This window comes from Amblyomma maculatum, chromosome 8 (assembly GCF_055883805.1).
Source record: "Amblyomma maculatum isolate TAMU_Amacu chromosome 8, ASM5588380v1, whole genome shotgun sequence".
In the NCBI taxonomy this organism is placed as follows: Eukaryota; Metazoa; Arthropoda; class Arachnida; order Ixodida; family Ixodidae; genus Amblyomma; species Amblyomma maculatum.
Genome location: NC_139351.1, coordinates 103,533,066 through 103,558,017, shown reverse-complemented (window position 1 = coordinate 103,558,017; position 24,952 = coordinate 103,533,066). Strand labels below are relative to the sequence as shown.

At 44.3% G+C, this 24,952-nt stretch overlaps 1 protein-coding gene across 1 annotated transcript in view; it reads right to left on the bottom strand.

Annotated features, from left to right (window-relative positions):
• Nucleotides 1-8,948: 8,948 nt before the first annotated feature.
• Nucleotides 8,949-24,952, bottom strand: part of su(r) (dihydropyrimidine dehydrogenase su(r)) — a 37,857-nt gene continuing 21,853 nt past the window's right edge. The window contains exons 13-22 of the mRNA XM_084577064.1: nucleotides 23,691-23,906; nucleotides 22,529-22,693; nucleotides 21,978-22,046; nucleotides 20,715-20,798; nucleotides 19,488-19,608; nucleotides 17,924-18,186; nucleotides 14,683-14,862; nucleotides 12,965-13,111; nucleotides 11,784-11,867; nucleotides 8,949-9,302 (exon numbers count right to left, since the gene is read on the bottom strand). Of these exons, the coding sequence (XP_084433190.1) occupies nucleotides 9,045-9,302; nucleotides 11,784-11,867; nucleotides 12,965-13,111; nucleotides 14,683-14,862; nucleotides 17,924-18,186; nucleotides 19,488-19,608; nucleotides 20,715-20,798; nucleotides 21,978-22,046; nucleotides 22,529-22,693; nucleotides 23,691-23,906 (1,587 nt within the window). The 3' untranslated portion in view covers nucleotides 8,949-9,044. The remainder of the gene's footprint in view (nucleotides 9,303-11,783; nucleotides 11,868-12,964; nucleotides 13,112-14,682; nucleotides 14,863-17,923; nucleotides 18,187-19,487; nucleotides 19,609-20,714; nucleotides 20,799-21,977; nucleotides 22,047-22,528; nucleotides 22,694-23,690; nucleotides 23,907-24,952) is intronic.

The window sequence follows — 24,952 nt, the reverse complement described above, 5'->3', positions numbered from 1 at the left end:
GCTTCCAGAGACGGGATCTAGAAGCATTTTTTTCTATTTACACACGCGGCTTCCAACGTGACTGAGATTTTGTTTGCATAAAGAACACCGCATACGAGACAAGAGTTAGCTCCGCTGTCCGCTTGCAAACGTGTAAAAGAATAGAAAAGTATACAAAGAGGCGTATCCGGCAAAAATAAATCCATTTGAAGGCCCGCATGTGCCGACGTGTTGGCTTGGTGTCGTCTTCCGTGATTCATCCGGTGGAATTAATCCTTCTTTCTCTTACTTTCTTACCTGCTCCCGATACGCGCAATCCGGATGCTTTTCCGAATGGAACTCCCGACTGCACCCAAGTTCCATTTTCCCACCGGCGCGGCTTCGGGGGCGTCACGGAGCCAATATACGCGTATCAGTGGTGTGGCATCGAAAATTAGGTTGCCGAGGAAAAGGCCCCGAAGGAAGCTGGATCGCGAACTGTCTTCGCACTGTTCAGAAGGCGCGGAAAAGTTGTCCACGATACAGCAAGAGCCCGAGGCTATTTTCACTGCCTCTGACGTGCATAATGCATGAGGTGGCGGCAGCTAGATGGCGCTATTGTAGATTTTCTAGCTTTTCTTATTTTTCCTCCCTTCTTTCAATATTGAGCCGGGCGTGGTCGCAGGCTTCCGCGAGCACCGCAGAGCATGCGAACGAGCCCCAATATTCACTTTTAAACGTGACTGAGCGTTCACTTTATTTTGGCACGATTTTGCCTGTGAAAGGTAACCCTGCTTTTCATTGATATTCGTTTGTATTACGCGTACAGAGAGTGCGGAACGCTTTTTGTGGAGACCAGAGGAGATGGCCGAACGAAAGGAACGGGTTGTATAGACGAATGGGGAAGGGGGTACAATTTTCCACGTTTGAGCATTCCTGCTTCATGCACCTTATCTTATTGGAGTAATTGATTAGATTTTTTTATTTAACTTCAAAGTGCATTGCAGATGTACCGATACAAACTTTTCGTATCATGGACTGTTTTGCATCCCTTATGCATATCTCAGCTGGATAACAATTCATTTCTATACTTACCAATCAGAACATATAGCTATATCACCTCTAGTGTATATATATATATATATATATATATATATATATATATATATATATATATATATATATATATATATATATATATATATATATATATATATATATATATATATATATATACCTTACCTGCGCATCATTCGCAGGTAAAGCCTGCGAATGATGCGCAGGCTTTACCTTGCATATTATATATATATATATATATATATATATATATATATATATATATATATATATATATATATATATATATATATATGAAGGAAAGAAGCCAACAGTCGGCGAGGCCAAGGAAAGCGTTGGGGATGGTACTTTTTTTTTTTAATGTTTGCTTAGATAATCACCGAAATTAGTAATGTAACCATTTTAGGGGAAAGATAGTTAAACACAAAGTAGAAGAAAAAACAACGTGCCGATGGTGGGGACCGAACCCACGACCTCCGAATATCGCGTCCGGTGCTCTTCCAACTGAGCTACATCGGCCGCTGTCCCCCCTGCTACTTGCTTGGGTATTTATGTTGTCTGTATACGAACCTTGAGAGTGTTCACCAGCGCCACCCTCAGCCATAGCGGCGGACGTAGAACGTCCTTTGTTACCACCAGCGTCACGTAGAACGTGATCAAAAGCGAGGGCGAAAGCTGTGCTAGAACCCTCTTACGCTACCTATGGCTTCAAGACTGCCTATAAGTGACTATATATATATATATATATATATATATATATATATATATATATATATATATATATATATATATATATATATATGCAAGGTAAAGCCTGCGCATCATTCAAGGCCGCGTAAGCAGAAAGGTAGATAACGGCCCTAAGTGAACTTTAAGAAAACTAGAAAGAAGCAGGCTTGGGGGTGCGAGAAATTTTCAAGGTGGAATCTCATCGAATGCCTTGCTAAATTTTACAATATTATTTGACTCAAAGTTTATGAAGTTGCCCTCCAGCATGCGTTCTGGCTTCTTTTTTGTTTCACTCGTTTTTAGAACTTAAGCTTTTATATTAGCACAATAGCTACAATGTAAATCAAAGGCAAATTAAAGTGAAAGTTCGTCAATTACTGAGAATATTTTAAACCACCCACTATCCCACAATATTCGAGTGGGGTCTATGGCATACTTCTAGAATGCACGGCTGGGGACAAAAATAGACGAATCACGATGTTGGCCCTAATATTTTTCACGCCACGCGCAATCCAACTCTGCAGCCACAGGGTGTGGGTTGCAGCTAGTGTACGCTAGGACGCTTTATTACGCCCAACGGTGCTCCTCAATTTCTGATAAGGAAAACCTGATTGCTCCGAGAATGGAGTATGGCGCATCGGTTTCCTATTTACGCATGCCTGTATGGGAAATGTTAAAACAGAAAAAAAATTTTTTTTAGAAAGTAATAACGCCACACCTTCTCCGTAGAGTGTTCCCAGCTGCGCACACGGGGAACCTAAAGCTGTCGAAGCCCGACAAGTCCTTCCAATTCGTTCGCTGCCGTAGGGTCGTGTTTCGAGAACGTCGCCTCTTCTTCAAACGCACTCAATAGAACGGCGAAGGCTTCCCGGGAATGCGGCCATTCCAACGACGTCGTTGCCGTAGTTGACATTTAAAACGAAGGCGGGAACCGTTATCGCGAAAGAGGACATTTCTTGTCCCGCTAGCTTTATCAAGAATCTCTTGCCGCCTCGACGATCGCGTTTTAATATTGGAGCTCGCGTTTCAAGCTGCTCGTGATGTTTCGGCCGTTCAAACGAAAAACTTTGTCTTCACGCCTGACCGAAGTCTGTGCGTGTGTGCAGGAGGCACCTTTAATACCGTGCAGTCAGGTCTACCAAGTTGAAGTCAGCGAATTTAAATAGAAGCTTCCAGATTACTAGGCTTTCTCAATGAAGAATAAGTGATAGCGAGAATGATGGTCGTGCTGAATGCGCCTTGTTGGCCATGACCACTTCGGCAGAAATCTGTCCTAGTGACACTAGCTGGCAAGGGTTTGCTCTCATGATATACTTCGACATCAGTACTCTTTATTTCACATGTCCCAAGCCAAATTTTCAATCTATAACACTCTAACATCCAGACTTTTTCACGCCCTCGCTGAAAGCAAAAAAACGACACCAATAACTGTGTTGCCGAAAGATTGGCCTTGTCGATGGTTAAAATTTTGTTTAGAAAACAGGTTCACATTTCATAACCCGAATGCTGCTCGAGGGGCAACAATCCACTCTCTCTCTCTCTCTCTATATATATATATATATATATATATTTCGCTCTTGGCGTCTCCGAACCCGCCGTGTGAATAAATATCCATTGCAAAAGCAAGGCGCCCGTGTGCTGTGCGATGTCAGTGCACGCTAAAGAACCCCGGGTGGTCGAAATTTCCGGAGTCCTCCTCTACGGCGTCTCTCATAGCCTGAGTCGCTTTGGGACGTTAAACCCCACAAAACCAGACCAAAACAAACCATCCTCCATGGTTCACCTCAAAAGCTGGGCTGTCCGTTTAAGACCCGAAGGACTAACAATTGCTGATCGAGCGGGCGTGTCCGTTCCCAACATCTATTGGAGACCTAGACTTAGGGCATAACCCATCATAGAGGACTACAAGGTATCATAAATAGATGTCTGTAAATCCATGATATTTTATTTCAGAGCCACTCTTACGCATATCAGTTTCTTTCCGATCTCGCTCTTACGACGTCCAGGCTAAGAGTACTGCACAAACAGCTGCGGCTGTATAATGCTTATAGATGGAGATGATAACAAAAGGGTCCGACGGCCAATACTCCTTTCGCACAGGCGGGCAAATGCGAACTAAATGGAAATAAATGATATATCTCTATCCAGAATGGAATTACGTTCTTACTTCTTGTCCAGCCCGAAAGAGTGAAATGAGGATCAATAGTTATTAATATATCATTAGACACGGTCTGGTTCTCAAAGAAAAGCAAAAATAAGACTTTTAACATCACCTTTGAGGGCGGTCGTTGTGACGAACTGTTTTTTGTTCGTTTGGTTTTTCGTATTAGCTGTCCCTTTGTAACAATATTTGCAGGGCTGACCCAAAACCGCGTTTTACTACGCTTCAAAGTCGTTGCTGCACAGTGAGCTCCGTAGTAAGTGCTAAACGTTTATTTCAATAATTAACTCGGATTGAATGGAGAGAATTAACAGGACCATCTTTATCGCTTCATTTTCTGTGTAACTTTAACGGAACTTCAATGATATCCGCAATCCTATTTAAGTGTACCTGCAGGAAGGAAGAGGAACAAGAGAAGAAGTATATTACATAATCTTGCGACATTACCTGCAGGAAGGAAGAGGAACAAGAGAAGAAGTATATTACATACTCTTGCGACATTCCAAGAAAATCAACATTTTCATTTTATATCTTAGTGGTACTGAGTAACTCATATGAACATAAAATGGCGAAGAAAAAATTTCGTCACGCTCAAGCTTCGCTGTAAGAGTAGACGCGAAGGGCATTTAACGACACCTTTTTATTCCGTGACTACCTATAAAGTTTCTTGTTTCATTTCGTTTCTGGGCCAAAGAGGCCGCAGTATCGTTTTCATCTCTCAGTGGACACCTATACGCTTATCTGAGGCACATATGTCATCGGTTCTAATCACTATCGCAAACTAATCTCGAGCTTGACTAAAAGATAAAAAAAAAACTAAATGAGAAATGTTGCGACGCCGCACTGAACGTTGCACCAATCAGTTGCGTCACAATATTGGCCTGATATCTTTAGGTAGCTTTCTTCCGACACTGCTTTGCTGAAATTGGGTTACGGAGACGGCGACCGTTTTTCGATCGAATTAGTTGTGTAACAAGCTTCGTGCAATAAGTGCAGTTTACAGGATGGCAAACAGTGTAACGCATTCTCTCGTTGATGCATATAGGGAATAGCTGAACTCTTTCCTACATTCCGATGTGCCGGCTATATACAATTCTCTTTGGCACGCATCGCAGCTTTCAGAGCGCTGCATGTATTTGTTGGCCGATGTAGAGCCGCCAGATGGCGCCTGATCGAGCGCGTGCGTATGAGTGCGTGTCGACGGTGTTGAGCTTTTATGATCTTCGCGCGAGGAAGTGTTTTCCAAGAACGGCCCACAGTAAAAGCGTGAAGCCGTCTAAGCTCAGCAGGAGGGCGGCAGTTTGTGTATCTTTTACGGCCTCGTTCTCTGGCCGCTGCGGGCGCTGTCGGTCCTAATGGGAGGCAGACTGGGAGAGGAGGGAAAAGGTGGGGGAGGCGCGAAGGAGGTCTGATCTTGCTCTGCTTATTTCTCGGGATACGTGAAATTGCACCTGAAGGGGGGTGCTGTTCCCAGTATGCTTCGTTGATATGTAGCTCTTTATGGTCATCGTAAATTTGCTGCGAGTGCTTAAGCAAATTGAGCTCATTTTAAGCGCGTCACCTGTCTTCTTGAGCACCAAGATTGCTCAGAGGGAACTGTGCGAAGCTTCCAAGCAATACCCTAGAACTTGTTTCGCGCATTCCGGCACACATGCAGGCTATTGATTGTTTTTTCTCTTTTCGCTTTTCGCCATACGGTGTTAGCTTTAGGAAGAGCTTGTTGCTGGCTTGGACATTACGCATAGTACGTACTGTAGAATAATCTGCCTTGAAGATCGAGGCGGATGCACAAACACGAAAACATAACGTGCCTTTCTCTCTGTTCGTGTCAGTATACGCGCCAGATATTGTACCTAGAATAGCTGCAGCTAGGCTGGCAACAAGTCCTTCCCAACAGCCTTCCTAAAGTGTGTGGCATTCTCTATTACTTCGTGTATGAGGCACAATATTTCGCGCGTGCGTGTCACTTTTCCCTCCAGAGCATCATTCGTGAGTAGCAACTTCGGTTTAAGCAAACATCAAAAAAGCTGCTGCAGATATGAACTCCAGCCAGTGATTTGTACACCGAAGTTTAAAACAAGGAGGGAGAGGAAGGTATAAGTAGGGAAACTTGGCAGTGTTACAAAGTTTCAAGCATGATCTGCTAAAAGACATTCGGGGACACATATTCACATTACGCCTTGTGAATGCGATAGAAGTGACATGTGAAGTGTGCCTGGGTTGTATCTCTCTTCCTCCGTCGCACACAACCAAGCACAGCCGCCAAGTTTCATCCGCCGGCTCGGCCATGTCATGCGGTCCCATGACGTCCCGCATGCCGTCGACCTATCAGCAAGATTTACGACAGGCAACGACGCTGGTAGCCACATTTTCAGTCTTAACAGGCTCTAATATTAACCAGTAGTGACCGGGGTCATTGCAAAAGCATATATAACGTGTTTCATTCAACTGTGCCAAGTATTGACAAACTACATCATCATCCACGAAGATTCTATATTGTCGTAGGGATACAGGCAATCTAACCAGCTCATGATATATATAATTTTTCTCCAATAACTAAAATATCAATCTCATTAATTCCTAATTCCTATCGGCATATCAAATATTAAGCAAGTTAGTTATTTTATCTCTCTATAAAAGCAAATATGAAGCGTTAAAAAACTATATACCAAACTGCAGAAGACGACAGTTAATAAACCTGCAGGCGTAAACTCTTTCACAGAACGATTTGCCTTTTTTTTTTACTCTTATCTCAAGGTCGTTCAAACACGGTATTTATTCGCATTACCTTTAGCAGTTTCAGTTTTGTTTTCCAAGGTCACTCTATAGGCTGCGAGAGCAAATGTGAATATCAGGATTTATGATGACGGTTCATCGTGCCGTAGGTGGACTTCCGGGAGCCTAGGCTACGCACTATATAAAGGCAACCACCAAGGACACAAGATTCGGTCCAGCCTTGTTTAGCCTTAAAGTCTACCCTACTAGAGCCCCGTCGCGGTGAGGGCGCTCGATTGCTCGAACCCAAGGACGGCAGATCGAATCCTGATCATGGCGGTCGGTTTTCGATGGAGGCGAAAAGCAAGGCGTCCCTCTGTTGCGGCATCAGAACTCTCCACTATGGCGCCAATCATAGCCTGAGTCACTTTGGGACATTAAACCCCATAACCCAAAGTAAACCAAACCTCCTCGTATCTTTCGTAGGTGTAAAGTCAAATTGGTACCCTAGTGACAAAAACCGTATCAGTCACAATAACCTCATACAGATTTCTCATACTAAACTCATAGAAATTTCAATAATTCTCATATGCTTCTCATATGATGAATGAGTTTAGTATGAGATTATATGAGATTTGTATGAGTTTAGTACGAGTTTAGTACGAGTTTAGTACGAGTTTAGTACGAGTTTAGTATGAGAATTTGTATGAGGTTATTGTGACTCATAGAGTGTTTTCACAAGGGATATATATACTTAGGGCATATTATTTTTTTGATGCAAGATCGCGGGCACAGATTGCTGCAGCTGCATTTGTTTCTGATATTCCATCGCTTAGCACAAGATGGTGGACTGCACTAACGTGCATTACAGGCTACCGGCCGTGCAGAACAGCCCGCGTCGTCGTAGTCGCTATCCGCATCACGAGCTAAAAATCCGGATTGGTTGAAAAGGGGGCTAAAGCTGGATTTGAAAAATGACTAAGGCATTGCAAAATGGGGCATTAGAAGACAGTGACATGAGATATGAACGCCATTAACGCATGCAGTTTTATTAAATAAATGAGTTGCAATGGAAAGAAATATTGGAGTACAAACGGGAACCTTTGCGTTGTCAGTCTCTATACCGCTCGGTCACATAGACACGTTCATAGACTCCAAACACAAATAACTCTATAAAGGAGAAAAATGGCAGTACTATGTCCTTTAACACACTTTCTATTAGAAACACAGCCTGCCGCCTAAACCATGAGGTTTACTTTCATCATTAAAATTGCGGAATACCTCTGGTCGGCAACAGCAGTAGATTATCACTTCAAAAGATGGGATGCTCTGACAGTTACCAAGATCTTAGTCGATGCTTAAAAAATCCTGTAATTTCAAATCTCAATATTATAGTGACGGAGTTAAATGTCTTCTGTGATTGCTTATTGCATTAACTAAGTGGTATCTGAAGTGGCAATACATTTTTTTCTGTCAACGGTCGGTGTAGAATTCTTTCTATTTAGTGAGTGAAAATCTACGCCAGCGCTTGAGAAAATGCCATGCAGGGCTCCTTTAGGGAGCGAGCTAGAAGACATGTTATTCCCTTTTTACTCTCTTGTAGGGTAATTCCTTTTCAGAGTGTACGGCTAGTTTAAAGCGGCGGCTATATGTGTGTTGCATTTATTTCACACAATGATTGTGAACGACAAAACAGTTCACTGTCTGCGCCTATGATCGCGATAACCAGAACAAAAAAGAAAAAAAAAAGTAGGCCACACGCTATTTTCCGCTAAAATAAGCTCGGTCATTTTTTTTTTTTTTTTCAGGATGTCTACAGTACTGCAACACGCCAGTCAAAATAATTGCTCCCCCCCCCCTTTTTTTTTTATTCTGACGCTGCGGAAATTGTTTAGCCTCCAAGAAAACAGGTTCCTTCCGACAGAATGTTCTCCCATTTTCGTTTGCCATTATCACGTGTATTAATTAATTATATAATTATTTGATTGATTTGTTTATTCATTTATTTATTTACTTCAAATATTTTATTTATATATTTATTTATTTATTAACATACTGTAAACTCTTTGCGTATAGTTGTGACGCCGCTTTAACAAATCGGCAAATCATCAGCGTTCAAACGGCGAACAAAACAGCAAATCCATTTTGCTTAATTCCTAATTCCGGTTTATGCGAAATTGTTATTTCGTCTCGATAGCGTAAAACGGCACTCTTCAATTCGAATTACGCATAATTCGCACAAATCATTATGAGCTATCCATCCCAGTCGGTTGTCTGTATATGAGCAAAATGAGAAGGAGAAAAGCAGTCATAGAACGGCGTTTACTGCAAACACATCGAAGACCCCGCCGAGCGAGGCTAATGACAGGTGCTTTGTACACAGCAGCTGGCTGTCGCGACAAGGTCACTGTGCCAGCATAGGGAACCGAGTCTTCAGAAACTTCTCGGTCTGTTCGAAGGGCACGCCTCTCTTGGGCGCGATGGGCGTAGTGCGGCGTACCATCTGGATGCACTCCGGGATGGGGCACACCGACAGACACAAGGTGCAGCCAGTGCAGGTGTCCGTCACCGTGGGCAGGTGTGTTTCGGGGTCGAACTCGATGGCCTGGTAGCCGGAGTCGTTGCACGTCATGTAGCACTTGCCGCAGTTGATGCACATGTCCTACAACAATAAAGGATAAATAGCAGCCGTGTCACCAGTACGTGGTTCTACATCAACGGCTTGTGCCCTTTAAGACCCGCGTCGTTTGATTTAGTATACGGTCGTAATGCCATTCTTGCACACTGCCGTTTTAAGAGTCAATAAGCGTCTACAATGACGGCACTCAGCCGGTTGGACACGAGTACCCTGACAGAGGTGAAGTTTCGTAAAACCATGGCCTCAACATTCGTCAGCTGGCTACTCAAAGGCTTGAGGGCCAGACCGTAAGCAGATTATGGGTGTTAAATTTGTCAAGGAACAAAGTAGACAAGATGCCTACAACGTTGGTCAACCCAGAATTGCCTAGTTACCCTCTCTTGAGCTCCTTTCTTCTGTCCCTCTTCTGTGCAGTACACTATAAACATGCTCGACGACTGTCCGCTGACAGAGAGCGGAGTAATTGCACTGCGGCCACACCGGTCGTCAGTCTTGGAGGTTTTCCAGGTGTTGTTCCATTTATTCGGGTCTTCATACTTGCGTGCAGGTTTTTAATCTGCCGCGCGCACGCCCTGGAGTGACCATCTCTACTGTACCGCTTGATTATCGCGCGTTCACCCTATGTCCCTTCTAGACACTTATTTCCTTCTATCAGCAAGCAACTGACAGGAACACTATCAGTCTTGCCTCCATTTTTATTCTACTCTTTCTATCTCTGTTTCTAGAAAGCTGTTGATTAGCACTGTAAAAATTATTTCTTGTCTTATCACGTCTTTTAATTTCTCAGAATAGGCTCGTATAAATTGCATCAATTATTCGCTATTCTGTACATGTTCTTGCACCCGCAACCCATTACAATGCCCTGATATATTACATTAAAAATTGTTCTTTTTTTGTTTTAGCTATGCGACTATGTTGTTTCTTGTACTATCAGCAGTGACTATATTATGTTGAAATCTGGAAAAGCGGTCAGTTGATGCCGCAGTCATGCACTGTGAGTCATGGAGTTCCTTACTTTTACCTAGAGGGAAAGCTGTGCTGCCGTCTATGGGAGTTTACATGGAGTTTTCAGGCGGCCAGTTCAGCCACCATGGGCGCTCAAAGCATCATGGGCCGGAGAGCTACCGAGTGCAGAACTACAACTTTTGGCCAAAACTAATGCAAAGATAAACGTTGTTCTGCCGTAAATAATGTCCTAAGATTGAATATTGTGACTATAAATTGCAAAAGGATAGAGGAACAGCATGTCAGTGTGATATTTATCCAATATAAGCGATGGCTCTTTCTCCTATTGGCTTAGTTTTGAGCAGCACAGGTAGCAATATTTCGCACTTAATAGGCAAAATTTGAAACAGAAAAACGTTATAAAAATATTTATGGTTGTGCAATCACTTAAGGAAGTTTTTAGTGGCATTTCGGGAAACAAAAACCATTTATTGGCGACGTCTGCTTTTGCGCCTTCGCTACTATGGCTTTCGCGGTCTATGTACCTTCAGATGATGATGATGATGAAAAAGAAACATTGCAGTAACTCCATTCCACGTACCCGAAAAAAACCGACTGTCCCGCAACAAGTAACACACCGGCCCATGATTCTTAGCGCGCCCATGGTGGCTGAAGGGCCGCGCCCTCAGCTTTCCCTCTAGTTAGTGTAAGGAACTCTATGCTGTGAGTCCTATGGACTCATGCAAAATGACAAAAATAGATGACAGCGCTGCGTAGCTTACAGCTCTTATGCAAATCAGAATGACCATAGATTTATACTAATTTATAATAATTTGAAATCTATTTCCTATTAGACGGTAACTCAACTGCGTTTTAAGACTCATTTGGATGAACAAAACCCATGAGAGAAAGTGACACGTTCTTTGACGAGGAAAACCTGATTAGTGCCCATCTTGAAGGATGCAGTTACTTGGTCACAACTTCTATATTTGTACTGATCCTGTGAAAGATAGATGTATGCCAAAGCCATTCCTGATACGAATGTACCGTTAACAGTAACTGGAGGAATCAGCCATCAAACCTGGCATCAGTAATACGTCGTTGTTTCATATCAAGAATAATGTTTAAAATGCAAACTTATTTTTCATTACTTGACTCCATGCAGTTCTTCCGATGTTGCGGAGCTGAGCTGAGTTGTGATTTACGGCGTTGCCCAGCACAGCACAAACGTAAAATAAAGTAGAAATTTTGAAGTACTCGCTTTGTCTCGTTTGTGCCGTGATTAGCATGCCCTTTCAGTTCAGTATCAACATAATTCGACATACATTTTAGCTGCTCTCTTCTGAATCTGAAATTTAGGGGCGAAATTCTGCCCACGTTTCTTCAGCCAACGTCTAAGATGGTTTCACCATTGCCACTCCTTAGTAACTCGAACAAGCATTATAATGTCGACTCCTTTTTTTTTTTTTTTTCGAGATGCATGAAACCTATGGTGGCCAAGTCACGTGCCATCTGACGCTGCTGGTTGTTTGCGCGCCAAGTTCAAGACTAATGTCTTACCTCGTCGATCAGAGCCACGACATGTTCAGCAATGTTGAGGTCCCCGAAGGTGCCTATCTTCCTCAGCGACGCGCCAATCACATCCTGCAGTCATCAGGGCCACAACAACGCGCACAAGCAATTACGTGCCTTCAAAAAACACCATTCTCTGATTCTTTATGATCATATCTGTTGTATGGCTCATTTATAAGCATAATAACGTATGCATAATAACAAGTCATTGCACTGTTGTCCCAGAGACCCCGTTACCCCGTTTGTACGAGCAAGTACAGAATTATGGTCTAAACACCGCTTTCAATGCAAGCTAGCACTAGTGCAGACGGCAAGACTCACAAAGTACTGGATAATAGAGACCACATTCAAACGCCCTTTTGGTTAACAAGAGCAATTATGACCTTGTAAGCCATCGAATAATTTCTCACTGGCTGAACAGATACAACAATTTGCAAGTCACGGTCTCCACTGTTTAATTTTTTTCCTCGTGAATCAGCCTTAGATTAGGGGAGTACTTGCTAGGAAAACATTCCTGGCTGCGAACCATCCTGTAGTAATAGGCTGCCAAAACGTTTTGAGCCCTTCCCAGCCCAAAACAGAAGCCATAGAATGCTACCAAAAATACAACAAAATGTTTGTGATTCTGTCGTAGGAGAATTTTCCTCTTGTAGAATTTCGCTGTACTGCCGTAAGAATTTCCTACAGAGTTTTGTAGCTCAGTCGCTATAACAAGCAGCGCAATTACAGAAAATTTTTTTTTGCTACAAACTATTTCGTGCTTCCCGCAATTTCATGCCAGAAAATACGACAAAATCTCGTTCGGGAAGAAGAAAAGTTTCATTTCAATTTTTCGACGAGGTTATAATTCTTTATTCAGTCCCAAAACTTCAGACATCTCCACTTCCATAAAAGGTTGGTTTTGATGCTACGATCTGAAACATGGCCGCGGGCTCAGTAGCACAAGTCCCTAGTCACTCAGGGACACCCTGTGTCTAATTTTCCCACCTGTAAGGCAATCTAACAGCTAGCACAGAACCGGGTTAAGTGGAGAAATATGGGAGAGGCCTTCGCCCTGCAGTGGGTATAATCAGGCTGATGATGATGATGATGATGATGATGATGATGATGATGATGATGATGATGATGATGATGAAGGCAATCTAAAATGATTTAGGATCCATCCTTACCTGAACATTTGGCACCTTCCCTTTGAGTTGCCTGATATTCCGAATCGATGCTGCTATTTTATCTTCGGAAAGAAGGTCCTCTACCAGCTTCTCTTCGGCCACCAGTGTTTCCTTCTTATGCAGATATGGCCCGAAGTTCGGTAGGGTCTGGAACAAACCGGCAAGAAAGACTGAACTAATTGGAATAATATCTTGGTAACGGTAATATAAGTATTCCACAAAGTCGCTGCTGGATATTGAAAATTTAAGATAAGTACTGCCTTGCATATTTTTTTTATTTATTTTCCTCTCTCTCCTTGTGCATCTCAGTGCCACGTTTGACTACATTGAGCCACTGCGCCCTTACCCATCATCTACGTATAAAAATACCAGTTCTCTCATGCACGCAAAATATAATCCTCTCAGATTCGGACGTCTTCTGCTAATAATTCCGCCAGTAGTGCCAGAAGCTTTTAAACAGTTCTGTATCCTCAGGCACTAACATTCACTTCATTTTGCTCCCTTGGCGTCTCTCCAAAATTATGTTTTGAATATCGCAAAGCGAACAGTCATTAGGATCGCTAAGACATATAAGAGATGAACTGGAATGCACGAAATGTACACACCAATCAAATAAATGAGACTAAAATCATCCAACTAATGCGGCTTTTGTTAGTCAACAAGAAAACCATACAGCCATCGCCGATAGGCGTTGAAATGCAAGAGCGTTAACAATTATCCATCTCAATCTCATTATCTCATTTCGCGTAGACATCACCGAGGACCAGTGGTTCACCAGATACGTATCACCTGCAAACGCGAATTTAAGCCATTTTGAACCCCAAAGGCCGATGGTACGACTCATCCATCAAAACGAGAGTCAGTACCTCCTTTTTTTTTTTTTTTTTGCTTTCACTCCCACCTTCCTCCCTTCCTCTACGGCGCGGTCCAGGTATCCATGGAACAAGTGTGAGAGATACTGCGCCTTAACTTTCCTGTGAACCAATTATGTTCGTATTTAACAAGAGCTTTCTACAAAAATGACTTGAGAGAAATACTACACTGTTAAATGCAATTAAGTGTACAAATTGTAGCAGACACTTAAGCTCCTCCTTTAAGGGTATGACGATACCCTCTATTTGTTTGTCTGTGTTTCTCTGCGTAGCTTCTATTCGAAGGCAAAAACCTTAACGGCTTATGAGTGTCCGTCCGCGAGAAGTGTCACTTCTTCGCAAGGTACCGCGGGATACCGCCAGGCTGTGACGTCATCACCTGTTTACGTCATCTGCCATGACCCGACGTGATGTCGTTATCGGATGTGACGTCATCATGACATCGCACCCGGTCACGTTTAATAACCATGACGTCAAATCATGTCATGCCATCACGTCTGGTAATGACCAATGACATCACCAGGCGGTTCACGTATATACGAAGCTGACGTTTTGGCATATTTCGCTATTTCTTTAGTTTTAAGTAGAATTACACATCGAAGCCTAAGTGCAAGACTCATTAGCGAGTCGATCATCATAAGGCTGCTGCTAAAAAGTTTTTTGCAATGGATCAAACGTTAAAAAGCATCCTATCAGAAATAGGTGGAACGAGAAGCGGCCGAAAAGGTAAACCTCTGTTTAGCATACGCATCCAAAAGGTTTGGTGTAAGCTCATGAACATGCAGTGGGTGGTCAGATTATGTGGGTCTTCACCAACTCAAATCTTGTCTAATTAGATGCGTGTACCTGGCTTCCAAGTCCAGAAGGCTTGACAACCGGCTTTCCTTTTTGGTGCGGTCGAACCGGTGGCGACTGTCCCTCCCAGGATTCCATGCCCTCCAGGTTCTTCACGTACAGGGCCGCTTTGAGGCCGGTCAAGTAGTCCTCAATCACGGTGAAGTCCTGGTTCTGCACCGAACTGCAGACCTAGCGAAAGAAAACCAATAGAATGTATGAAAATTTTGTTTTTATCCTTTCTGGAGAGTTCAAGTGCCAGCGCAATAACCGTACAGCAACCCCCCTTCCCCCCCCCCTCCAACCCTGCGCGAAAGACACGCATTTCGAGCCTGCAGGCGACAGGCCCCCCAAAATAATTTCCTCATTTGCAAAAGATGACGCTTTCGACCGGCACTAACTAGCAACACCGTTACGTTTTTATTTTCTGGAACACCGCAAGTATTTTCGAGAGTGAAGGAGAGACCACATATAAAGAAAATGCACTGAAGAGAAAAGAACTCAATATCAGTTTTCTACCCTCGTTAAAGAAACGAAGAGAAGGGAAAAAAGGAAAGAAATTGGGGAGATGGTATGCACTTGCACAAAAGGTGTGAAAGCGACCGTGTCTCCAAGAAGCACCAAGTACCACCCACTTATAACGGACTCGATGGTTCCTCGTGTAACGTTCGTCGTACTCTTCACATTTTACAGTAGAAAACCGAGTTTGCCAAAAAAAAAGAGTTCATTAATGAGTAAGCATTAAGTGACTATGTTCAAATGAGGCTGTCCCAAAGTTCATCATCACGATTGCGGTGAACTGAACAGAGACGAAAAAGAGCAATTGTATCAGAAAGAGGACAAAAGAGTATCGCCAGGAAAATCGTGTGGTAGAAGAGGAGTCATTAGTTAATTAATTATAGATAAAAAAAGCCACTCAGACGTCGAAATAACTGAGCAAGCTAATGTCGACGTCCAAACGGACATAGCGTCGTGCAACCGAAAGAAACCACGTGTTTCAAGGTCAGAGTGAAAAAGGGCTAACAAATGGTCGAGATCAATCGAAAATTAATTAAAGATTGTCCGTTAATTAAAATAAAATATAAGTATGGCAGAAACTGGCGAGGAGTAGCAAGCAAAAACAAAAACGGAGACAGGTATATGGTGACGTCACCTCAGCGACGTTGCCATGGTGACCGCCACCGGCGCCGCCATAGCGCGCCCCCCAACGTTACTATCTAGTAATGTTGGCGCCCCCCGCCGATGACGTCAAGGAGAGTCGATAGCTAAGCATGTCTGGACGCGCGGGGAGAGGAGGCGCGCAGGTACAAAAAAACGTTCTCGCGGTGTCCTAATGTAGTGCGACGTTACTCGACGTGGGGATTGCTGCATAGCTTGCTACACAGTGTCGTCAACGACGCAGCGGCTATCATAATTTCGACCCCGCCTGGGGGCCACACAGGATCCACCTGCCCTAATTCACGACATCTGGGGCAAATAAAGTTGTCTCTCTCTCTCATAATTTATGCAGTCTGAAATCTGTATAAGGGGCTAGCTATATACCTTGTGCAGCAGCCATGCTCACGCAAAAATATAGAAGGCGCTGGCTCAGTCTTACGCATTTCTATAGTGCAGATTCTGCAGTGCTCCCGGAATTTTTATTTCGTTTTAGAAGTATATTATGCGCGTCTAGTTTTTCCAAGTAGCGCGAGCCGCAGCGCTTTATCGTCTCCGAAGCAATCATTTTCTCCTTGCCCAGTCACTACTGCCGATAATCTGGTTTAAGAACGCGATATACTCGTATCTAATCACGGTTGGAGCATTCCCGTCATCTGCGAGCATATCGGCATTTTTAATCAGGCTTCATAACTTCGCATGAGTCCGCATCCGTGATGTAGTCGTCCGCAAGTACCAGCAAAACCATCTCAGACAAAACCCGAACATCCTGTCATTAAGGATGCTTTGTCAAAAATCTATATGCTTCCGACCCCACGGATTTCATATAGCGTCATCTGCCGATTCGGGCCTATACAGAGACGAAGCTAGTGCAGCGCGTGTACACATCATCACCTGCAGTCAGTGCTGACGTGCGCCACATGTTTGCAGTGACGAACAAAGGTCGAAAGCAGACTGGACAAGTGACGCATACCGTGCGACCAGCGATGCCAGCAAGAAACTCATCTTCTCAAATTACTGATCCAGATTGATTCCCGACCGTACACAGCAACTTCGCTTCAAACACCACACCCGCCACGCGTCTATCGCTGTCACCCTTCTATACTTTAGACGAATTTGTCCAAACGGGACATATGCATTACACAGGTTTACAATGCGAAGGCCAGCGGCGTGCACTCGCCTAGCGGTTATGTATACAATTTAAATGCCAGGTGGTCGAAATTACTCCATAGCCCTCCACTACGCCTCCTCTTTCTCTCTTTCCACTTTCACTCTCTCCTCTATTCCCTTACGGCGCGGTTCAGGTGTCCACAGAAAACAAGTGAGGCAGTTACCGCGTCTTTTCCTTCCTATAAATCAATCAGTTTAGTCGCTATGTTCTTTCGCGGATGGTGTCCGGGTGTCTAAAAAACCTCCTGCATCCCCGTGTTTGCTGGAAGCGAAAGGTTTTGACTGGGAGTTACCGACGCCTGTTAATTCGCAAGAACGAAGTGGCACGGCAACGGCTGTTCGTTGAACCTGAAATGCCTCACAATCGCTCCAAGAAATATTTTGATGCTTTCACTGCCCTCTTTCATAATAGCCAAGCGTTCATTAGAAATTCATTACATGCCCCTATTATAAGCGGACTCGACTGTACTGTACATGTCGCCTTCTTTCCTCTGCCATCCGTAGACGCACCCATTGTCTGAAAATCGTCTAAAACACTTGCAGCTGTCACAGTGAAAACATGCCATACAAATTATTCCTGACCAACCACAAGACGTGGCTGATCCTGGCCCTGATGGGGCTGGGACAGGTAGGATCACCGCCGCTTGGGGCGGCGGCTAGCCAGCCACCGAATATTTATCTGTTGTAGGCCGTCATTGCACTCGCCACCGCTTCGGTGGTGGACGACGGCTGTTGTTGCGGCGCGCGTCTTTCTCTCCCTCTTCTTTTTTTCTTCCTTGTCTATTTTCTCTTCTGTCCACACGAGGCAGCGGAGGTAGCTCAGCTACAGAGCCAGTAGCAGGCCCGTGCATTTCCTTTTCTTTCTTCCTACAGCCACAACAACAACAATCTTTAAGTATTTGCGCATAATCGAAACTATGTGTCTCGCCTGTAGTACGGAAGCCCCAGCTTGCAGGAACTGGTAGCCGGCCTCCGCAGAGTCGATGCCTCCCGTCGCCAGGATCGGGAATCCCGGCAGAGCACGTGCGATAGCCGACACAGCCTTCAGTGCGATGGGTCGTATGGCGTTGCCCGACACGCCGCCATACGTGGTCCGCTTCTCCACTCCGACGCCCGGCCACGGGTCGTTGTTGTACTTGAGGCTCATAAGGCCGGATACCGTGTTCACTGCCGTGACACCATCGGCCTTGCCTGCAGTTGAAGAACAAGCTCACGCCGCTTTCAACATTCTGCTAAACATTTAAATTCGCCCTACTTGCGTTCATCGGTTCCGAAGAAAAACGTACGAGGGAGACTAAAGTTCCGAGTTAAAGGTATAGGCTACCAGCCCACATATAAAACCCCGTTTTAAAGAAGCCGTATGAACATGTCTGCGTAGCCTAGAGGTAGCGTGAATGCGATAGTACTGGTATGCTGATTCCGATATCTCCCTCCCATACGAAAGGAGAGGACCGAATTGGCAGTTCCTTCCAGAAGTAATGTCAGGAAACCCGGCGTCCAGTTAGTTATTGGCCATGTCAGCTGCCAGCTACCGCTTGCAACTGTCTAAGGTCGTGATGTTTCGCTCACAACGCGAACGCCGGAGGACGGCCGCCGACGCCGGATTTTCAGTGAACGGGGGACTTTTAACTATATCGCATTAATAGAGAGATTTAGCACACCGTGATCCACGATCCGCTACCGTAATCCGCCACCGCACGTTCCACGGCGCATGCCCAGATAACTTTGATGCCGATAGATGGCGCCAAATACTGGATGTCGGCACATAGAACTGCCGCATTGGAACCAATCAGCCCACGAGCGGTAGAGGGTCACGGTGGCGGATCGTGGATCACGGTATGCTAAATCTCTCTATTATGAGAAAAGTTTATATTGCGGGAAGGCGCCATAAGAGGGGGCCTGAAGAATGTTTATTCTTGTTTTTTTTTTCTCTCTTTCGTCATTGTGACATTTGTAGGCTTTTGTTGCTGGGAACGTCTGTCGATGCATAACTGAATTGCGCATATTCTTAAAATATAATGGTGAGCTGGAGACCAACGTACACGAAGTATATTATTTCGGGAAATAAACAGAGCAATTACGAATATCGTAGACGTGAAGCAATTGAATTTTTAATAAAAACAAAATATGCATATCGCGATTGTGATACCAAAACAACATGATAACCATGTAATCAATAACGAAGTACCGAAATGCATAATCGCGCAAAAAAAAAAAAAAAGACTGCCAACTTATTCACTGCAACGGACTACTTGACTGCAGTCTGCCAAAACATTCTCTTCTTCCATAAAGGAAAAAAAAAAAAACATTCTTTACTGGAGAGGCTGTATAGGTACATATTTATAAGTCCCTTGGCGTCAGGCCACGAGAATGAACTTTATTGTAGAGGTTATATCTTTATAGTTAAAGGCTGGGCTGCATGCCTACATCACGATGAGCACGATTTGCCGAATAGTCTTCAACAACTTGCCTTCCTAGGTTCGGCCACTTACCTTCGTAGGCTGCCTGGGCAATTGTGACGACGTTGGTGACGTTTGGAGTGAGCTTGGCGAAGAACGGAATCTTCACGGCCTTCCGTACCCACATGCAAATATTCCGAACCAGCTCGGGGTCCTTTAAAGAAGGCAAAGAAAAAAATTATAGGGAACAACAAAGTGCTCGTCCTGTGTCCCTTCTTCTTTTCTTGTCCCTTGTAGTTTGCGCTGTTTACATTGTGAATAAAGTTCCATATTTAAACGCGGAGCTTTGCTGTCCCCTATACAGGTATAATGCGATAGCGTAGGCGACAACCGAACATTAAAAGCCCCGTTTAAGCCAAGCCGTATGAACGATTTTGCGTGGCCTAGGTGAAAAGAGCCTGACTCGGCCTGCAAGACCACTGGAAGGTCCTTATCCCACCTTCCCATCTCAATTGAACAACCCGAATTAAAAGCTTCTCCTAACATTCTGATATGGTGTGCTCTCGTTAAAGAGCAGCTGCATCACGTTTCGAGAATTTCGCGATATTCAAGGATTCAAATCTACATAGGCTGTAGGTAATGCATGCAAAGCGTTTTTGCACTAGCATTCAAACTGATGACGTAATCGACGGATAAACCTCGAGCTTCTCCCCACAGCACTAAAGTTCTGCGGAGAAGTTTAGTGATGACGTCACGAACGGTACCATTTCTATGTTCGTTGCCTTCGCCCACGTCCTACTGCACATTTTCTGACGGTGCTAATCAACATTCCTAGGGCTTTGTTTTCGGCAGCCTTGTTTTTATTTCTTCAAACCAAGTGTGCCTACGCAGAAAACGTACCGGTACTGTCAATGACGTCATCATGCGTCGCTGTGCAGTGCGGTGAAGCCTGATAGCTGTGGCGATTTTAATCGCTAATTGCGCCATTGTTTCAAATGCTAACGCCAAGATATTTCGCATGCTTTAAGTACAAGCTATAATCATTCAACCGCTTGAAACTCATCAAAATTTAAAACCGATGCACCTTCCCTTTAAATTGCACAAACTGTCGAAGAATCAGTACGCGGTCATGTCAACTGCCAGCGACCACCTGCCATCGCCATACTCGTGATTTTTCGCTCACAACGTCGACGCCGAAGCTGGCGCTGGATTTTCTGAGTGACGTGCCTTTTAATGCTATCACGTTAAAAGGCACCTTCAAGGGTCAAACACAGTCCCTTGTTAGCGACCGCCTACCACTGCTATAAAAGGGCACCTTACCTGTCCGCAGGCCAATCCCATTCCTCGTTCACCCATTCCATGCGGACATGAGAGATTCAACTCCAGCGCGTCCGCTCCCGCTGCCTGAAAAAAAGAGGCGAAAATTTCCTTCACTTCTTCAAGAGCGCACACACTGAAACGCAGCTACAGTGCGTATCTACACATACCGCCCCCTTACGGCGCAAGCGTACCTGATTGTTATGGATGCTTTTTGTGCACACTGGACAATGCCCCCCCCCCCCCCCCTCTTGATGTACGCTTTATCGTTCTCTTATGTAGCATCAACAAAGATCGTTTAGCCTAGACCAAATTGTCATTTCAAAAATAAAGACAATTGCCTAATAACCCGCTTTTTTTTTTTTTTGCGAATTCACCGAGGTTCTGTGGTGATAATCAAGACCTAGCTTGTTACTTGCTTAATACAGTTGTGCATTAGAGAGCTTTAGCGTATCACCGTCGCGTTTTCGAGGAACCACATGCCAACAGCGTCGAAACACCGGATGGCAACACATATCTATAGCACTCAAAAGGCGCTACTAGATACAAGTTCGTTATGTAATGAGGCTATATGTTGCGAACAGTGCTCAGTCAATATGTTATATTAGAACAATGTATTGGGTGAGGCTAGTTAGTGCATGATACGCAGGAACAGCTGCACAAAGACAAAAGAGAGGAAAAGAGAGAGACAGCGAGACAGACTACCTCTCATCTCTATCTCCCTGTTGCTCTTGCGCCACTGTTCATTTGTGTGTAAGCTATACACGTACATATTAATCAACGTTGCTTGCGGGCATGTTGTAATAGAGAGGATGCTTGCATTAAGCTAGCGACTGAAAGCTCGCATCGCCGAAGGAAAAGCTTGTCTTAAGTCAGTAGCATTAAAAACTGCAAAAAATCCGAACAGGGATAGAAACCGAGCCTCAGTCCGCCAGCCAAGGTTTCATTAAGTGAACTTCGCATAGAGGAAATAAGCCCACTCGTCGAAACCTTGGACTACGAGCTCAGGCTCCCCCTGAACTCTTGTTCAGTCTCTTTTTTTTTTTACGTTGTGTACCTATCAATACCTTCTACACCTGGTTTTGCCCCAGTAAAAAACAATAAAAATCAGTCAGGGAATAATGGGAGAGGCCTTCGCCCTGCAGTGGGTATAGTCCGGCTGATGATGATGATGATGATGATGATGATGATGATGATGATGATGATGATGATGATGATGATGATGATGATGATGATGCAACGTCAAGCTGAAATCTCCATCCTTACCTCAGCCCGTTGCGCAAGCTCCGTCCAGTCTTTCTCGTTGAAAGTGCACATGATACTGGCGATCACAATCTGGAATGAACATATATACGGGAATCTAAACGTGCTGTCTCTCTATTGCGAAGAAAAATAACCAAGTTAAGACACTTGAGTCGTCCTTACACTCAAATGAAAACATGTGATTCTGCCACCCGACACAATCAATAAAACTATGTTTAAAACATACACAGAAGTCAATGTGTTAATTATGAAATGAAAGCAGTGCAATAAATTTTCTCAATCAGCAAATAATTTGGAGCAAAAAATGTCTAACATTTAATACTCTAATGCATCACAGGTTTTGAGGATTTTATTATAGCAGGCTTTGCGCATCTACTTTTGGCAAAGCGGTTGATAGCTAGCTTGTGAAAAAACAGGAACAAGATTAAACTACTTCATTGAATATGTTTTATTTTCATTTCAAATTTGAGGTTTATCGAATCACAAAAATATTCGATCAGTGCAAAACTTAGTTAAAATTCAGCACTCAGGTAATTGAGAAACGCTCCGCTTACGTGGTCGGGGAAATCCCTCTTGAGTTCGGCTATGCTGCCGCACCAGTAGGCGGAGGTTTTTTCGCTGATGAGTTCGATGTTGAGGAAAGAACCGAGACCGGGTCCGTAGGTGTGCCCGAATGTCGACCCACGGATGATGCGCGGCGACACGTTTGTCACCACATCCTGCACAGGCAGAATTGTATACAGTGAAATAGGTTGGTTTGGTTTGGTTTGTGGGGTTTAACGTCCCAAAGCGACTAAGGCTATGAGAGACGCCGTAGTGGAGGACTCCGGAAATTTCGACCACCTGGGATTCTTTAACGTGAACTGACATCGCTCAGCACACGGACGCCACTCCGTTTCGCCTCCATCGAAACGGAGCCGCCGAGGCAGGGTTCGAACCCGGGTACTCCGGAACAGTAGTCGGGCGTCTTACCACTGCATCACCCCGGCGGGGCGTATACAGTGAAATAGTTGACGCGAGTGCGTGCAAACGCTTTCGGGGAGAAAACGAGGACTGAATTCGACGTATTTAATTCCTATACCGCTCCTTATATTTCGCTTGTGCTTTTGCTTCTGTAAGTTCAGAAGTGACCAGACATCTCGGAATTAATACGAAATGAGGTCTCTTCAAAGAGTAGTTCGTATATTTAACTTTCTCGGTATCTAAACATTCATAAAACATTTTGATGTCACAACCCCTCCCCCCCCCTCCCCCCCCCCCCCCCCACACACTTTTTTTTTCCCTATTACCATAATGAAATATTCAGCGACTCTTCACCTGCCTTCCCCACCTTGCAGATGAGATATTTCCCTAAATAAGAAAAGGCTGAAATACACAGTTTAGGTGTACACAGTATCACCGGATGAGTGTGACCCTAGGGATGTCAGTACCAGTCATCATCTTCTACGAGGGCGTGCAGAGGTCACCGCACGCGGGCTGGAATTTGATAGTTACTCGTGAATACATGGAAAACTGGTGCGTTTATGGGAAGATTACATTCTGTTTTCTTTCAATATCACTCAATTCCTTCGTTTAATATACAGCTTGTATTCAAGCATAAAAAGGAAGAAGCAAATACAGCAAAAGTCAGCAAATAATCAAGTATGGCACAGGCGTTTCCTCGCAACTGTCAATCTTTCCCAGTCTGACCTTTGCCCTAGAGAGTGGACTACTTGCCTTGTCCAGGCCGAATGTCTTAGTAAGCGCGAAGCCCCAGCCTGCTTGGAAAGCCCGCCGGATCATGGCGCTCGTCGTTGTCGGGGGAGCACTGGCCAATCCGAACGGATTCTTAAACTTCAGGCCGCAGAACTCCACGCTAAGGTCTACCAGGTCGATGGGCGTGTAGAAGCGGGGAAGCTCGGGTACCGCTGGCACAGACAGGTTATGCAGTGACTGTGGAGACCATCCAAAAAGAACCATTCAGTTGAGATTAGTAACAAAGTAGCATTTGTGCAATGTTAGCAACCAATTTTGAGGCAAGACAGTTGGCCGTAATGTGCCTGAGGTGATGAAGCTTTGATGACTGCCCCTGAGATGAGTGGAGAAATTGTGCGCAGTCACAGTCTTGGCACCCAAATGCCAATTTCCCTCCATTAATGCGCAGCTTAGTTTTGCGATTTGCTTTTTAATGTGGCTAATATTGCAAAGGACGAGGCTGAGAAGAAAAGCTTTGACGATTAAAGACATGACTATAACAGCGCCAGAAAATTTTACGAGTACCCTCTATAGTTGTAACGAACTGGAGGAACCCGTGCGCCAGAAGACGCGTTAACATCTACTGACTGAGATAACAAACTGAGGTAACAAACTGGATTTAAATTGAGGTTAAGAAGTTCGCAGGGGTCAAGTGGATGCAGCTAGCACAGAACCGGGTTAATTGGAGAAATATTGGAGAGGTCTTCGCCTTGCAGTGGGTATAGTCAGGCTGATGATGATGATGATGACTGAGATAAAGGTTGAAAGATTCAGTGGAATCATTTACGTGTGAATTGGGCCAGCAGGTGTAGGTGTCTTCAGAGGTGTGCATTTGATTTATGGGCACAGAGCTTTGCTGATGGCGAAATCGGCCAATCGGTGCTAGGTGCGATATAGCAGTCGCCAGCTTTAAACTTTAAACGTGCACTTCAGCTGCACTAAAGATGGCCTGCTTCGATAGACTACGGCATTATAACAACCAACAGAGCCCTCTCATCGGAAGTGTAGCTCTTAAAAGACAGAAAAGTGCAAGAAAAAAAAAAAAACGAAACACGGGGGTTGACACCACCGGCCCATTTTACAAGTTAACTGCGAGCGTCGACAAAGAATTTTCGACGCTCGAATCCCAACGGTTATGCAACATAGTCATTAACTTCAAAAAGACAACAGCTAGTCCATTATGTGGACTAGCATTATGTGGACTAGCTGGAAATAAACCATTGTTTTCGTTTGTGCGCCCCTAC